Genomic DNA, 17,612 nt, shown 5'->3' with positions numbered 1-17,612 from the left:
AAATAAATGAATTGAGTATCGGCATTTAGTGTAATTTGTTCACTCAGGTTGCCTTTATCTAACATTAGGGTTTGGTTGAAGATCTGACAACATTCAGTGTCAAAAAATATGCAAGTATTTAGAAAATCTGAAAGGGAGCACATCATTTCTCACAGCACTGTATTTCTGTTGGCAGAGGGAAAGAGAATAGAAGACATATAGAGAGGAGAGAGAGTAAGGGCAGAGTGTGAACAGTCTGACAGGGCCTCTTTCTCGTGTTGCAGGCCAGTTATAGAAGACGGGAGGATTGAAGAGAAAGGGCACAGTGGAAGGGAAGGGGCTGGGGGAAAGGTGGGGAGGTGGGGTGGCACAGAAATAGACCTGTAGAATGGTTGGTCTTAACCATTAGGTAACGGCTGCTTCAGTTCACCCACCGCCAGCCAAATATCCGCCTACCCCATGTACCTGCCTGCCACGCGCTCTAGCATAGTTACACACCGCAGTCTACTCTTGATGAATTGCACGGTGCCTGTAGTTCTCTAGAGCCAATATTCTAGAAGAGGTGCCGGTACTCACGCAGTGGACAATTTGAGGCGGCGGTGAGCACCCGGCACAACTCAAGCACAGATGTGTTGCACGACAGTACCTATTTGTGAAATACATGAGAGACGTAAGGGTCGAAAAGAGCAACCAGAGCTTGCCACTGACCTGTCATCGAATTGGGTCAAATCAAATCAAATCTTATTTGTCACAATTCCAAAACTACTGTCTTATACACAGTGTAAGGGGATAAGAATATGTACATAAAGATATATGAATGAGTGATGGTACAGAGCAGCATAGGCAAGATACAGTAGATGGTATCGAGTACAGTATATACATATGAGATGAGTATGTAAACAAAGTGGCATAGTTAAAGTGGCTAGTGATACATGTATTACATAAGGATGCAGTAGATGATATAGAGTACAGTATATACGTATACATATGAGGTGAATAATGTAGGGTATGTAAACATTATATTAGGTAGCATTGTTTAAAGTGGCTAGTGATATATTTTACATCATTTCCCATCAATTCCCATTATTAAAGTGGCTGGAGTTGAGTCAGTGTCAGTGTGTTGGCAGCAGCCACTCAATGTTAGTGGTGGCTGTTTAACAGTCTGATGGCCTTGAGATAGAAGCTGTTTTTCAGTCTCTCGGTCCCAGCTTTGATGCACCTGTACTGACCTCGCCTTCTGGATGATAGCGGGGTGAACAGGCAGTGGCTCGGGTGGTTGTTGTCCTTGATGATCTTTATGGCCTTCCTGTAACATCGGGTGGTGTAGGTGTCCTGGAGGGCAGGTAGTTTGCCCCCGGTGATGCGTTGTGCAGACCTCACTACCCTCTGGAGAGCCTTACGGTTGTGGGCGGAGCAGTTGCCGTACCAGGCGGTGATACAGCCCGCCAGGATGCTCTCGATTGTGCATCTGTAGAAGTTTGCGAGTGCTTTTGGTGAAGCCGAATTTCTTCAGCCTCCTGAGGTTGAAGAGGCGCTGCTGCGCCTTCTTCACGATGCTGTCTGTGTGAGTGGACCAATTCAGTTTGTCTGTGATGTGTATGCCGAGGAACTTAAAACTTACTACCCTCTCCACTACTGTTCCATCGATGTGGATAGGGGGGTGTTCCCTCTGCTGTTTCCTGAAGTCCACAATCATCTCCTTAGTTGTTTTGACGTTGAGTGTGAGGTTATTTTCCTGACACCACACTCCGAGGGCCCTCACCTCCTCCCTGTAGGCCGTCTCGTCGTTGTTGGTAATCAAGCCTACCACTGTTGTGTCGTCCGCAAACTTGATGATTGAGTTGGAGGCGTGCGTGGCCACGCAGTCGTGGGTGATCAGGGAGTACAGGAGAGGGCTCAGAACGCACCCTTGTGGGGCCCCAGTGTTGAGGTTTAGCAGGGTGGAGATGTTGTTGCCTACCCTCACCACCTGGAGGTGGCCCGTCAGGAAGTCCAGTACCCAGTTGCACAGGGCGGGGTCGAGACCCAGGGTCTCGAGCTTGATGACGAGCTTGGAGGGTACTATGGTGTTGAATGCTGAGCTGTAGTCGATGAACAGCATTCTCACATAGGTATTCCTCTTGTCCAGATGGGTTAGGGCAGTGTGCAGTGTGGTTGAGATTGCATCGTCTGTGGACCTATTTGGGCGGTAAGCAAATTGGAGTGGGTCTAGGGTGTCAGGTAGGGTGGAGGTGATATGGTCCTTGACTAGTCTCTTAAAGCACTTCATGATGACGGAAGTGAGTGCTACGGGGCGGTAGTCGTTTAGCTCAGTTACCTTAGCTTTCTTGGGAACAGGAACAATGGTGGCCCTCTTGAAGCATGTGGGAACTGCAGACTGGTATAGAGATTGATTGAATATGTCCGTAAACACACCGGCCAGCTGGTCTGCGCATGCTCTGAGGGCGCGGCTGGGGATGCCGTCTGGGCCTGCAGCCTTGCGAGGGTTAACACGTTTAAATGTTTTACTCACCTCGGCTGCCTGGGAGCAAGACATCCTGGTCCGTGACTGGGCTGGTTTTCTTCTTGTAGTCCGTGATTGACTGTAGACCCTGCCACATACCTCTTGTGTCTGAGCCGTTGAATTGAGATTCTACTTTGTCTCTATACTGACGCTTAGCTTGTTTGAAAGCCTTGTGGAGGGAATAGCTGCACTGTTTGTATTCGGTCATGTTACCAGTCACCTTGCCCTGATTAAAAGCAGTGGTTCGCGCTTTCAGTTTCACGCGAATGCTGCCATCAATCAACATGCTGATGAAACTGAAACTGTGTTTACATGGGTAGCTATACCAATAAGCAGCCAAATAACCTTTGTTGTGTGAATGGTTCCCACATCATCTTACAGGCTACAGTGTTATAGAAGGGATGTACTCTACTGTACTGTACTCCCATATTCCATCATGTCACACGAGTGTATGTTTTTGATCCCACTTCCGGCATGTATTCTGGAGGAAACACATTTGAGAGACTGATGTGCTGTATTCGAAGAATGAACCTTGAACAGATAACGCACACACATTATTTCTGCAAACTGAACATTAGTGATCAGCCGTTTTGCTAATCAGTTAAGCGGGACAGCCTGTCTAGCTGATCCACATTTGACACATTCTTCTTGCCAACTGGAAACATGGTAACCTCAACCAGAACACCCAAACACTATGGTCTGGTTCCTGCTATACTCTGTAGGTGAACAGACACCAAAACCACAATGTAACAGGTTTAACATGTCTGAATTACAACAAAAACACACCCCTGAACTATCGGAGAACTTTGGTGAACACAGTAGGCCGAAACATAGTATGTGCACATGACCGACCCTTGTTACAGACCTGGGCTGCTGAGGCTCGTTGTGAGAGAATAATGTGAAGTGAGGTTTGTGGTTTCATAGCATCACATGACAGTATTGCTGAACAAGCAGGCCCACAGTATGCAGCTAAGAGTCAGATCCCCAAAACATACAGACTACAATCACCTGCAGACAGTTTTTTTTATTTAAAACGGGCAAGTCAGTTAAGAACAAATCCTTAGTTACAAATACGGCTTAGGAACAGTGGGTTAACTGCCTTGTTCACACCAACATATATATATATATTTTTAATACCTTGACAGCTCAGGGATTTGATGTAGCAACCTTTCGGTTACTGGCCTGACGCTCGAACCACTAGGCTAACTGCCGCCCCCAACACATAACAATGCTTGTGTTCATTCCATATTATCAAACAGTCATAAGTGTCACGTAATCTTCTATGAATAAGAGGTTATTAAACTCACCAGGCTTGATTATTATATCATTAGAATTAGACAGTAATTAAGGATGTTATCATCAAACTGAATACGTGTAGGACGGTTCGATAGACTGCCATCCCAAGAGCATAGGCCTAACATGCTGATACTAGTGAAGTCGGTGAAGACGACAACAATGAGGAGACAGACAGAGAGCTAGGCTCGTCTGCAAGCGAAAGCTTGGAAGTAGGCTACATGCTAGGTGTGAGTAATAATGGAACTCTTGCAGTGACAGAGCCCAGACAGGAACCACATCACCACTGGCTGTGTGCACATAACATGCATGCATAGGAGCTGACTTAAGTTAAAACCATGCTGTCGGTTTGTTTGTTTGTTTGTTTGTTTGTTTGTTTGTTTGTTTGTTTGTTTGTTTGTTTGTTTGTTTGTGTGTGCGTGTGCGTGTGTGCGTGTGTACTAGAGGTCGACCGGAATGGAAGATTAATTAGGGCCGATTTCAAGTTTTCATAACAATCGGAAATCGGTATTTTCGGGCGCCGATTTGCTGATCAATTTTTTTTTATATACCTTTTTAACTAGGAAAGTCAGTTAAGAACACATTCTTATTTTCAATGACGGCCTAGGAACGGTTGGTTAACTGCCTAGCTCAGGGGCAGAACCACAATTTGTCAGCTCGCGGGATCCAATCTTGTAACCTTACAGTTAACTAGTCCAACGCAATAACGACCTGCCTCTCTCTCGTTGCACTCCACAAGAAGACTGCCTGTTTCGCAAATGCAGTAAGCCAAGGTAAGTTGCTAGCTAGCATTACATTTATCTTATAAAAAACAATCAATCATAATCACAAGTTAACTACACATGGTTGATGATATTACTAGATATTATCTAGCGTGTCTTGCATTGCATATAATCTGACTGAGCATACAAGCATCTAAGTATCTGACTGAGCGGTGGTAGGCAGAAGCAGGCGCGTAAACATTCATTCAAACAGCACTTTCGTGCGTTTTGCCAGCAGCTCTTTGTTGTGCGTCAAGCATTGCACTGTTTAACCGAAGTGAAATGGCTAGCTAGTTAGCCTGCGCTAATAGCGTTTCAAACGTCACTCGCTCTGAGCCTTCTAGTAGTTGTTCCCCTTGCTCTGCATGGGTAGCGGTGCTTCGATGGTGGCTGTTGTGTTGCTGGGTCGAACCCAGGGAGGAGCGAGGAGAGGGACGGAAGCTATACTGTTACACTGGCAATACTAAAGTGCCAATAAGAACATCTAATAGTCAAAGGTTAATGAAATACAAATGGTATAGAGGGAAATAGTCCTATAATTCCTATAATAAAAGGAACCACCAGCTTTCATATGTTCTCATGTTCTGAGCAAAGAACTGAAATGTTAGCTTTCTTACATAGCACATATTGCACTTTTACTTTCTTCTCCAACACTTTATTTTTGCATTATTTAAACGAAATTGAACATGTTTCATTATTTATTTGAGGCTAAATTGATTTTATTGATGTATTATATTAAGTTAAAATAAGTGTTCATTCAGTATTGTTGTAATTGTCATTAAATCAAATCAAATCAAATTTTATTTGTCACATACACATGGTTAGCAGATGTTAATGCGAGTGTAGCGAAATGCTTGTGCTTCTAGTTCCGACAATGCAGTAATAACAAGTAATCTAACTAACAATTCCAAAACTACTGTCTTGTACACAGTGTAAGGGGATAAAGAATATGTACATAAGGATATATGAATGAGTGATGGTACAGAGCAGCATAGGCAAGATACAGTAGATGGTATCAGGTACAGTATGTACAAATGAGATGAGTATGTAAACAAAGTGGCATAGTATAGTATTAAGTGGCTAGTGATACATGTATTACATAAGGATACCGTCGATGATATAGAGTACAGTATATACGTATGCATATGAGATGAATAATGTAGGGTAAGTAACATTTATATAAGGTAGCATTGTTTAAAGTGGCTAGTGATATATTTACATCATTTCCCATCAATTCCCATTATTAAAGTGGCTGGAGTTGAGTCAGTGTCAGTGTGTTGGCAGCAGCCACTCAGTGTTAGTGGTGGCTGTTTAACAGTCTGATGGCCTTGAGATAGAAGCTGTTTTTCAGTCTCTCGGTCCCAGCTTTGATGCACCTGTACTGACCTCGCCTTCTGGATGATAGCGGGGTGAACAGGCAGTGGCTCGGGTGGTTGATGTCCTTGATGATCTTTATGGCCTTCCTGTGACATCGGGTGGTGTAGGTGTCCTGGAGGGCAGGTAGTTTGCCCCCGGTGATGCGTTGTGCAGACCTCACTACCCTCTGGAGAGCCTTACGGTTGAGGGCGGTGCAGTTGCCATACCAGGCGGTGATACAGCCCGCCAGGATGCTCTCACTTTGTGCATCTGTAGAAGTTTGTGAGTGCTTTTGGTGACAAGCCAAATTTCTTCAGCCTCCTGAGGTTGAAGAGGCGCTGCTGCGCCTTCTTCACGATGCTGTCTGTGTGAGTGGACCAATTCAGTTTGTCTGTGATGTGTATGCCGAGGAACTTAAAACTTACTACCCTCTCCACTACTGTTCCATCGATGTGGATAGGGGGGTGTTCCCTCTGCTGTTTCCTGAAGTCCACAATCATCTCCTTAGTTTTGTTGAAGTTGAGTGTGAGGTTATTTTCCTGACACCACACTCCGAGGGCCCTCACCTCCTCCCTGTAGGCCGTCTCATCGTTGTTGGTAATCAAGCCTACCACTGTTGTGTCGTCCGCAAACTTGATGATTGAGTTGGAGGCGTGCGTGGCCACGCAGTCGTGGGTGAACAGGGAGTACAGGAGAGGGCTCAGAACGCACCCTTGTGGGGCCCCAGTGTTGAGGATCAGCGGGGAGGAGATGTTGTTGCCTACCCTCACCACCTGGGGGCGGCCCGTCAGGAAGTCCAGTACCCAGTTGCACAGGGTGGGGTCGAGACCCAGGGTCTCGAGCTTGATGACGAGCTTGGAGGGTACTATGGTGTTGAATGCCGAGCTGTAGTCGATGAACAGCATTCTCACATAGGTATTCCTCTTGTCCAGATGGGTTAGGGCAGTGTGCAGTGTGGTTGAGATTGCATCGTCTGTGGACCTATTTGGGCGGTAAGCAAATTGGAGTGGGTCTAGGGTGTCAGGTAGGGTGGAGGTGATATGGTCCTTGACTAGTCTCTCAAAGCACTTCATGATGACGGAAGTGAGTGCTACGGGGCGGTAGTCATTTAGCTCAGTTACCTTAGCTTTCTTGGGAACAGGAACAATGGTGGCCCTCTTGAAGCATGTGGGAACAGCAGACTGGTATAGGGATTGATTGAATATGTCCGTAAACACACCGGCCAGCTGGTCTGCGCATGCTCTGAGGGCGCGGCTGGGGATGCCATCTGGGCCTGCAGCCTTGCGAGGGTTAACACGTTTAAATGTCTTACTCACCTCGGCTGCAGTGAAGGAGAGACCGCATGTTTTCGTTGCAGGCCGTGTCAGTGGCACTGTATTGTCCTCAAAGCGGGCAAAAAAGTTATTTAGTCTGCCTGGGAGCAAGACATCCTGGTCCGTGACTGGGCTGGATTTCTTCCTGTAGTCCGTGATTGACTGTAGACCTTGCCACATGCCTCTTGTGTCTGAGCCGTTGAATTGAGATTCTACTTTGTCTCTGTACTGGCGCTTAGCTTGTTTGATAGCCTTGCGGAGGGAATAGCTGCACTGTTTGTATTCGGTCATGTTACCAGACACCTTGCCCTGATTAAAAGCAGTGGTTCGCGCTTTCAGTTTCACACGAATGCTGCCATCAATCCACGGTTTCTGGTTAGGGAATGTTTTAATCGTTGCTATGGGAACGACATCTTCAACGCACGTTCTAATGAACTCGCACACCGAATCAGCGTATTCGTCAATGTTGTTATCTGACGCAATACGAAACATCTCCCAGTCCACGTGATGGAAGCAGTCTTGGAGTGTGGAGTCAGCTTGGTCGGACCAGCGTTGGACAGACCTCAGCGTGGGAGCCTCTTGTTTTAGTTTCTGTCTGTAGGCAGGGATCAACAAAATGGAGTCGTGGTCAGCTTTTCCGAAAGGGGGGCGGGGCAGGGCCTTATATGCGTCGCGGAAGTTAGAGTAACAATGGTCCAAGGTCTTTCCTCCCCTGGTTGCGCAATCGATATGCTGATAAAATTTGGGGAGTCTTGTTTTCAGATTAGCCTTGTTAAAATCCCCAGCTACAATGAATGCAGCCTCCGGATAAATTGTTTCCAGTTTGCAGAGAGTTAAATAAAGTTCGTTCAGAGCCATCGATGTGTCTGCTTGGGGGGGGATATATACGGCTGTGATTATAATCGAAGAGAATTCTCTTGGTAGATAATGCGGTCTACATTTGATTGTGAGGAATTCTAAATCAGGTGAACAGAAGGATTTGAGTTCCTGTATGTTTCTTTCATCACACCATGTCACGTTGGCCATGAGGCATACGCCCCGCCCCTCTTCTTACCAGAAAGATGTTTGTTTCTGTCTGCGCGATGTGTGGAGAAACCCGTTGGCTGCACCGCTTCGGATAGCGTCTCTCCAGTGAGCCATGTTTCAGTGAAGCAAAGGACGTTACAGTCTCTGATGTCCCTCTGGAATGCTACCCTTGCTCGGATTTCATCAACCTTGTTGTCAAGAGACTGGACATTGGCAAGAAGAATGCTAGGGAGTGGTGCGCGCTGTGCCCGTCTCCGGAGTCTGACCAGAAGACCGCCTCGTTTCCCTCTCTTTCGGAGTCGTTTTTTTGGGTCGCTGAATAGGATCCACTCCGTTGTCCTGTTTGTAAGGCAGAACACAGGATCCGCGTCGCGAAAAACATATTCTTGGTCGTACTGATGGTGAGTTGATGCTGATCTTATATTCAGTAGTTCTGTATGTAATGTAATGAAACCTAAGATGACCTGGGGTACTAATGTAAGAAATAACACGTAAAAAAACAAAAAACTGCATAGTTTCCTAGGAACGCGAAGCGAGGCGGCCATCTCTGTCGGCGCCGGAAGATATACCCAACGTACCCAACAAATAAAGAAAATAAAAATCGGCCGATTAATCGGAATTGGCTTTTTTGGTCCTCCAATAATCGGTATCGGTATTGAAAAATCATAATCGGTCGACCTCTAGTGTGTACGCGCACCTACCGTGCAGAGCAGTCATATGCAGCATTTCATCCGATTCACTGATTGAATTAGCAGAGTGCATCATGCCATCGGTGGGGCTGTAAAACACGCAGCCTCGCCAGCCTGACAGTCTGTTTCCACGTGAGCAAACGATTACATGAGTAGATTAGGGTTAGGTTCTACTAAGAGATACAGTATCTGCTGAAAATTCTACATTTTGGGGGGCATCTAAAGCTCATTTGCGGCATTTCTACACAATGTAATATGTGGTGTCACTTTTATTGTAAATAAGAATAGAATATGTTTCTAAACACTTCTACATTGATGTGGATGCTTCCATAATTACATAGAATACTGAATGAACCGTGAATAATGATGAGTGAGAAAGTTACAGATGCACAAATATCATACCCCAAAGACATGCTAACCTCTCACCATTACAATAACAGGGGAGGTTAGCATGTCTTTGGGGTATGATATTTGTGCATCTGTAACTTTCTCACTCATCATTATTCACGGTTCATTCGGTATTCTATGTAATTATGGAAATATCCACATCAATGTAGAAGTGTTTAGAAACATATTCTATTCTTATTTACAATAAAAGTGACACCACAACGACACAATACATTTACCATTCAATTCTATTGGACACAAAATAATAGGAAACAACCAAAACAAACAGCAAATGCATCTAAACAAATGTGTAGAGTCATTGTGTGCTATGAATGCTGGACCAAATACTTCACTTTTTACTACTTTAATAAACATACAAGTGAAGTTGTCCCAACACTTTTGCTCCCCTAAAATGGGGGGGGGGGGGGGGAACTATGTACAAAAAGTGCAGTAATTTCTAAACGGTTCACCTGACATGGATGAAATTACCCTAAGATTAAAGTGGACAGTCTGTACTTTAACTTCAAAGTCATTGGTTTTGATTTCCAAATCAAACTTTTGGGAGTATAGAGACAAAAGAAAATATGCTTCACTGTCCCAATAAGTACAGAGGGCGCTGTAATTCATGTTATTGGACTAATAGGGCTGTAGAGCTCTCTTTACTTGACACAATACAGCTGGATCGCCCCGTTCTGCCCCTAGGGTTCCGCCGCCCTGCAGCGCCCCCAACCTAACACACACCACTCAGCTTTAGGATCTTAGTAAAACATGTATTATTGGTTTCAGGTGTTAGGCCAAGGCCAGAGTGAGAACCAGCAGTATGGAAGACCCCCAGGGCCAGGACTGAGCAGCCCAGCAGCTAGGGATTGCCTTAATAGCTATCTCCCCTGACGTGGGCATGTTTTCACAACAGACTCCTTTTGTTGTACAGTATTCCACAAAGGCATCCAGACTTTATGAAAGTTGCACAGTATACCCTTAATCTTGTAATAACTCAAATCTAGTGATATGTCACTTGACATTTCTGCTATCCATTGTGGGAAGATAACCAACATTCCAATTTAACAGCAACGCATTTCTTAGTCCCTATAAATGCTAGGTGACAGTTTCTTCTGATGACAGTCTCCAGTAAGAACATACACTTTGCCAGAATTCAGCCAGCCTTCACAAGAGCATAGCATGTTCAAATATGTCCCCTTTTGTGTTTTACACCTCCAGCAGAGGAATAACATGTCTGAGTGCATGATATTCAGTTCCACTGGCATAATAGTAGGCTCTATGGATGGTCTTAAACTGCAGTAATTTATGTCTGAGATTATATGAACATGGCTTAGGTTATTCAAACCTATCTGTATCCATTCATCATCAACAATACTGTCTACCAGGTCTTCCTCACATGTTTGTTTGGCACGTCTTGTGTCATCGGGGAAAAGACGCTGTCAACCCTTAATACAGTTTGGAAATCAACTTTAGGGGTCAGACTGCCTTTAAATAGTTTCAATCTTTGAAGATTCTGGCTTGTCCAGTTTTTGCCCGCACAGAGAGAATAAAGAGTTGCATTTGCACAAGTTCACCTCAGTGCCGTCACAGACTGATCATCCCTGGTTGCCTGACCCTGCTGTCACCATCTGATGCTGCTCAGATGAAGCACGACAAAAGATTACCTTGGTGTACATTTATACATTGCATTATCCAATAATAGAATCAATGGTTCAATAATTGAAATGGCCATTATTCTCAGATCCCTGACTATAGTCTATCCATCAACTCAAGACGGGACTTTGTATCCATTCACTGATTGTTATAATATACTGCAAAATTCACCTGAGCACCGTGGACTGGTCTTCCCTTGCTGTCTGACCCTGTCACCATCTCATCCTGCTAAGACATGATGAGCATAGTGATGTACACCATAACAGCGAAGCCTGTAGAGCTGTTAATACCATGTCAGTGTGAAAAGTAGGGAAAACCCTAGGGAAACTGACAGATAAATAACATTGCATTGCTATATTGACTCTAATAAAAACCTCACATTGCACGTTAGAATAATATCGGTCTTCAATCGTTTGGCTGCTGGTTTCATAATTTGATTCAGGTCTATTGAGCCAAAAATAATAGCTAAAGTTTGTGAGCTAGCTCGCTAACATTAGCCAACTTTTGGCTCTCTCTAATGGTAGCTACATCATCTGGCGAAAACTAGCCAAGTTAATTTACTTCTGTTGAAACAGGACAAAACATTTCCATACACACAACAGCTGTTAGATACTGCTACCTGACAGATAGCTCGAGACTAGAGCTGAACTGGCTGTGGTAGATACTAACTAGCTAACGTTAGCTAGCTAGTTCATTCACTTCAGACAGAACTTCAATCGAGAGGGGATGAAACATTAGCTAAAGTTACATGTCAGTTACACTACTAGCTCAGCACTGGAAATCTTGTTTCTTCTTCTTCCAAACAGCAGTTACCTTGCCAGCTACAACAGTCAAATAAAGAGTAGCCAGTTTCTGCTCTGCTTGCTTTTACAACTCTGAGAAAAAGCATAACACACACAGACAACAGCTGCCTCTGTTTGCATGCTCTGTGGGGTCCGCGCAGTCCTAAATCCAGCCGGCTCAAATCGCTAAACAGCCTACCCGACCGCACTGAGGTGTCCGCATGGTCCTAAAGCACACCGTTGCCACTTTTTGTATCACAGAGCAATGATGAAACTGGGGGGGACAAAAATACAATTTCAGAATGTGGCGGGGGGTCAAGTCCCCCTGACCACAGTGAAAGTTGCGCCCCTGAAATACTGTACCGTACAGTACACAGACTATATTGTCTATAATGACAAGAACTCCTGGAGCTAAGGCAACATGCCAGTCTAAAATAGGCCTATATAAAAAGGTAAAACTACTTAAATAATAAATGGAGATTAAGTTAACTGTTCAATAAACACACTCCTCTGAATTTGGACAACTGGCCCAGTTAAAACAGAGAGGACACAGAAAGCCAAAGTGGAATAGTGGAAAAGAAACACAGCCCAGCTGCTGTTGTATAATGTGACCTTTGGGGAAAAGGACACCCATATTAACTCTATACTGCATGGAACAAGAATGTGCACACTCACACACCTGACCATTGAGAGAGGACTTTCAGCACTGCAGCATACCACCCAGTGTCACACTGCTGGCTTGCTTCTGAAGCTAAGCAGGGTTGGTCCCTGGATGGGAGACCAGATACTGCTGGTAGTGCTGTTTGAGGGCCAGTAGGAGGCACACTTTCCTCTGGTCTAAAAAAAAAAATCCCAATACCCCAGGGTAGAGATTGGGGACATTGCCCTGTGTAAGTTGCTGTCTTTCTGATGGGATGTTAAACAGGTGTCCTGACTCTCTGTGGTCACTAAAGATCCCATGGCACTTTTGTAGGGGTATTAACACTGGTGTCCTGGCTAAATTCCTAATCTGTCACCTAATCATCCCCAGTTACAATTGGCTCATTCATGCCTTGTAACTGTTCCCCATGTTGTTGCTGTAAATGAGAATGTGTTCTCAGTCAATTTACCTGGATTAATAAAACAATTACATACATAGGTTCTAAGAATAATATCACCTGATTGGAACAGGGAAAACAATTCACTACAGGTGCTGTATGATGATGTCATACATACAGGAGTAAATAGATGATGTCATGCATATAACAGGTCTAAATAGATGTTATCATATTCTAACTTATGACATCTATTTACACCTGTTATATGCATGACATCGTCATAATCTATTTACACCTGTGACACGTCAAAGCTTAGGCACATTTGGACAAAATATGTTTTGCTTATGCTCAAAACAACAATGTCAATTTGGATGCTTGTCGCGTGACGATGATTAGAATGGGAAAACAGCATGAGGACAAATGCGGAAGTGCATTGACTGTTGAAGAAAGCTGTAGGCTACAGTATATTCATGCATTGTGCACTGTGCAATAAACGTGTACGATCAACAAAAATGGGGGAGTCAATGTAATAGCGGTAAGAAACGGACAACAAACATATCATTGCGCATAGCACCCAAACCAAATATGAACCTGAAAGTATGACCTGATTAAATTACATCTCAAGCAGGGGACAAGGAAATGAAGGACAAGGTGATAAAAGTTTCAAACCCCACGAGGTTGTTTTATCGGTTCAGACATGACAACTTTATCAAGGCTAAATCCAGTAAAGGGCGGTAGGTAACCCAGCTGTTAAGAGCGTTGGGACAGTAACCGAAAGGTCGCTGGTTCGAATCCTCGATCAGACTACGTGAAAAACCTATCGATGTGCCCTTGAGCAAGGCACGTGCCCTAATTGCTCCTGTAATTTGCTGTAGATAAGACTAAGAGCGTATGCTAAATGACTAAAATGTCAATTATATTCACTTACCATTTCTTCGTGCATTCTACCGTCAGTTCTTGAAAAGTCGCCGCAAACTGGAATTTCGAGGCTTTCTTGCCGACACGCTGAAGTCTCTTCCAAACTGAAGTCATGTTTGGAGACTATAATGTTATTTTCTCAAGGGACATTGGTTTCAATCCTCTCCACAGTTCCCCTCTGCCCTCACTGCTTGGGGAAACACCAGTCTGTTGCCGCAACACTTGCGTTTGCTGCGAAAGAAAGACCGTCAATGTTCACTCACTGTTCAACAGTCTGACTGGTGTTCACATGTCCCGAATGTCACACACAGAATTCAGGCAAAACAAACGCACGCCACGACAGATCCGAACAGTGAGACAGACGACACCCCAAGCAAAAAAAACTTTGATATGAACATATAACAATTTCTCATTCAATAACACTTTTTTATTAAACATCAATTGAGGTATTGTATTTTCACTTGTAGCCTATGACTTAATTTTTTTTTTAAACATTTGACCAGTATGTTATTTAAATAATATTCTACTGGTTTAAAAATATAATACAAGTATGAAAAATAGGAAAGCATCTCCTTGTTATTGCAACTGTAGCTAGTCCATTGTTTGAGATGAGTGTGGGAAGCAATGTATATATTTTTTGAGTCCAAGGGTGCACTGTGTTTGGGGGTTGGGGAGGGGGACATGCCAATGTAACCCCATGGTAATAAGCCCACTATGGTCCTGGCTTTGCTGAGGTGTGGTAAGAGGTATTCAATAGGTACCAATAGCCTAAAAAAAAATAACTGGGGGGGGGACATGTAAGAACCGGATATTTGGGGGGCCAGGAAACATGTCAAGGCAATATGTTCTTGCTTTAGTCCCTTCATACAGCAAACCAAAGGCTACAGTACACTGTACCTAATAGCAGGGGACTTTTCAGTTTACTCTGGTGTTTATTTATAAGTTGTGGCGCAACGCCGACCGACACAGGCAGCTGGGGAGTTTATTACTGGCCCTGAGAACAAAAGTGTAAGGGCTCTATTTTCATGTCATCCAACAAATGTAAACGCCAGGAGTTTGCTAAACGGCATTGGCACTTGGATTGGAACCTGCGCTGTGGTCAGATGACGTGAAAATAGTGCTCTTTGACCTCATACACCAGTGGTGGGTTTGGCGTCAAAATAAGGATGAAAATGCAGAAAATAACCCCATACCCGACCTGTAAAATATGGTGGTGGTGAATCTTTGATGTTATGGGGCTATTTTGTTTCCACTGGTCCTGGGGCCCTTGCTCAGTTCAATGGTATCATGATGAACTTTTCCCGGTACCAGAATATTGGCCAAAAACCTGGTTGCCTCTACCAGGAGGCTGAAACTTGGCCGGAAGTGGATCTTCCAGCAAGACAATAACCCAAAGCACACATTAAAATCCAGAAAGAAATTGTTGATTGACAACAAAAATCAACATTTTGCAATGGCCATTTCAGTCTCTGAAACCAATTGGAATGGATCTGGAAAGATTCTGTATGGAAGAATGGTCTAAGTTTCCTCCCAATGTGTTCTCCAATCTTGTTAACTCATCTAGACAGGTTATTTAGAGGTAATATGTTTCCACAACAATCTTTTTCCTGTTGGGTGGGCCACCTATTGGTCGCTGCACTTCCTATTTTCCAGCTGCAGGGCCCCACTTGTGTCATTCAGTGCCACCTGGGTCCACAGGATGTGCTGGGAGAAATGGTACTTCAGGGAAACTGTATGCAGACAGCTAACTTCAAATGGAGGATTTAGAGCCAAAATGAGGTACAACTTGTCATGTCTCTGACGAGATTGACCTAGCTCCCTTTAAAATAAGGATGCTGTCCAGGTTAGTTGGCATAATTGGTAGAGGATGAATAGGCTGGAAGTCTCAGCCACAAGAGGTCGTCAGAGCAATCGTTAAGGCTGTTAATTAGACTCTGGGCCAAGTTGATTACCTGTCACAAACGTTTTCTAGGTGACAAAGTTGAAACTGTAGTTCACATTGGAATTGAGAGGAATTCCAAAAGTTGCCAACTAAATAGTTGACTGAGAAAAGGGATGAGGCCATAATGTCCCTCTCTTTCTAGGGGTGGAAAATAACATGGTGGTTATATGAGTCATGGAGAGATCAGAGCCACTGCAGCATGCAGAGCGATGTCCCATAGTCCCCTCCTTGATAAATATAGACACGCAGGGCCAAACACCTGCCGGCTGTCCATCAAAATGAAGGGGAGGGTGACAGCGAGAACCCAGAGACGCACTGGAAAAATGTTAACAAGGTCACTGAATATCATAACACTAATTGAGGCCTATAGGATATAAGGGTTCATATAGGGCTTTTGCAATATATACAATCAAGTGTTCTTGGATTAAAAGAGCAGCTATATATTCCTGGCACCAGATGAGATTTTGCACAGTCAGATCACCGTATTCCCCTCTCAATATAGCACTAAACTACCTATGGTCTTTGAGAGTGCACTATGACATATGCTGTGTCAAAAGCTACATTATATGCAACAGCAATCGCAAGACACCAATCTGTGTCCCATGAGGCTAGGAGTTAGATAATGTCACCACCTGGTTGGGAATCCCCCGTCTCTGTGTACGTGTGTGTGCATGTACAGTTGAAGTCGGAAGTTTACATACACTTATGTTGGAGTCATTAAAACTAGTTTTTCAACTACACAAATTTCTTGTTAACAAACTATGGTTTTGGCAAGTCGGTTAGGACATCTACTTTGTGCATGACACAAGTAATTTTTCCAACAATTGTTTACAGATTATTTCACTGTATCACAATTCCAGTGGGTCAGAAGTTTACATACATTAAGTTGACTGTGCCTTAAAACAGCTTGGAAAATTCCAGAAAATTATGTCATGGCTCCCCAAAAGGGCGAGGCTTGCAAGCCGAAGAACACCATCCCAACCGTGAAGCACGGAGGTGGCAGCATCATGTTGTGGGGGTGCTTTGCTGCAGGAGGGACTGGTGCACTTCACAAAATAGATGGCTTCATGAGGATGGACAATTAGGTGGATGTATTGAAGCAACATCTCAAGACATCAGTCAGGAAGTTTAAGCTTGGTCGTAAATCGGTCTTCCAAATGGACAATGATCCCAAGCATACTTACAAAGTTGTGACAAAATGGCTTAAGCACAACAAAGTCAAGGTATTGGAGTGGCCATCACAAAGCCCTGACCTCAATCCTATAGAACATTTGTGGGCAGAACTGAAAAAGTGTGTGCGAGCAAGGGGGCCGACAAACCTGACTCAGTTACACCAGCTCTTGTCAGTAAGAATGGGCCAAAATTCACCGAACTTGTGGGAAGCTTGTGGAAGGCTACCCTAAACCTTTTACACAAGTTAAACAATTTAACGGCAATGCTACCAAATACTAATTGAGTGAATGTAAAACTTCTGACCCACTGGGAATGTGATGAAAGAAATAAAAGCTGAAATAAAATCACTCTACTATTATTCTGACATTTCACATTCTTAAAATAAAGTGGTGATCTTAACTGACCTAAAACTGAGAATTTTTACTGGGATTAAATGTCAGGAATTGTGAAAAACTGAGTTTAAATGTATTTGGCTAAGGTGTATGCAAACTTCCGACTTCAACTGTATGTGTCAGAGGGAGTGACAGATTGTCCACCGTGTCCTGGGGGTCCTACGTGACCCACAGTTGCACAGTGCTCATACACAAGAGCGACCCAATCAGGGGTGTGCGTTGGGGGGGGGGGATCCCTCCACCGTAGTTCTTCTGACCAGTGCATACCAGCCTCAGCCTGTTCAGCTCACAACCTAAATGGGGACAACTGGGATTGCAAACCTGTGACTCAGGCAGCATGACGGGACGGTTAATCCATGAAAGAGAGTAGCTGTGTTTGAGAGCATCAACTCTGATCAGTCTGACTGG

General features: G+C 44.1%; 1 protein-coding gene across 9 annotated transcripts in view; it reads right to left on the bottom strand.

Annotated features, from left to right (window-relative positions):
* Positions 1 to 13,998, bottom strand: part of LOC110531861 (EH domain-binding protein 1-like protein 1) — a 67,061-nt gene extending 53,063 nt beyond the window's left edge. For 5 of the 9 annotated variants that reach the window (XM_036987738.1, XM_036987740.1, XM_036987741.1 and 2 more), the window contains exon 1: positions 13,708 to 13,981. In XM_036987738.1, coding sequence (XP_036843633.1) covers positions 13,708 to 13,811 — 104 coding nt within the window. In that variant the 5' untranslated portion in view covers positions 13,812 to 13,981. Of the gene's footprint in view, positions 1 to 13,707 lie in introns of all 9 variants that reach the window. The other 4 variants (XM_036987744.1, XM_036987745.1, XM_036987748.1 and 1 more) reach the window with 3 other exon arrangements.
* Between the last annotated feature and the right edge of the window lie 3,614 nt (positions 13,999 to 17,612).

This window comes from Oncorhynchus mykiss, chromosome 9 (genome assembly GCF_013265735.2).
Source record: "Oncorhynchus mykiss isolate Arlee chromosome 9, USDA_OmykA_1.1, whole genome shotgun sequence".
Lineage (NCBI taxonomy): Eukaryota > Metazoa > Chordata > Actinopteri > Salmoniformes > Salmonidae > Oncorhynchus > Oncorhynchus mykiss.
This window is presented reverse-complemented; position numbering and strand designations above follow the sequence as displayed.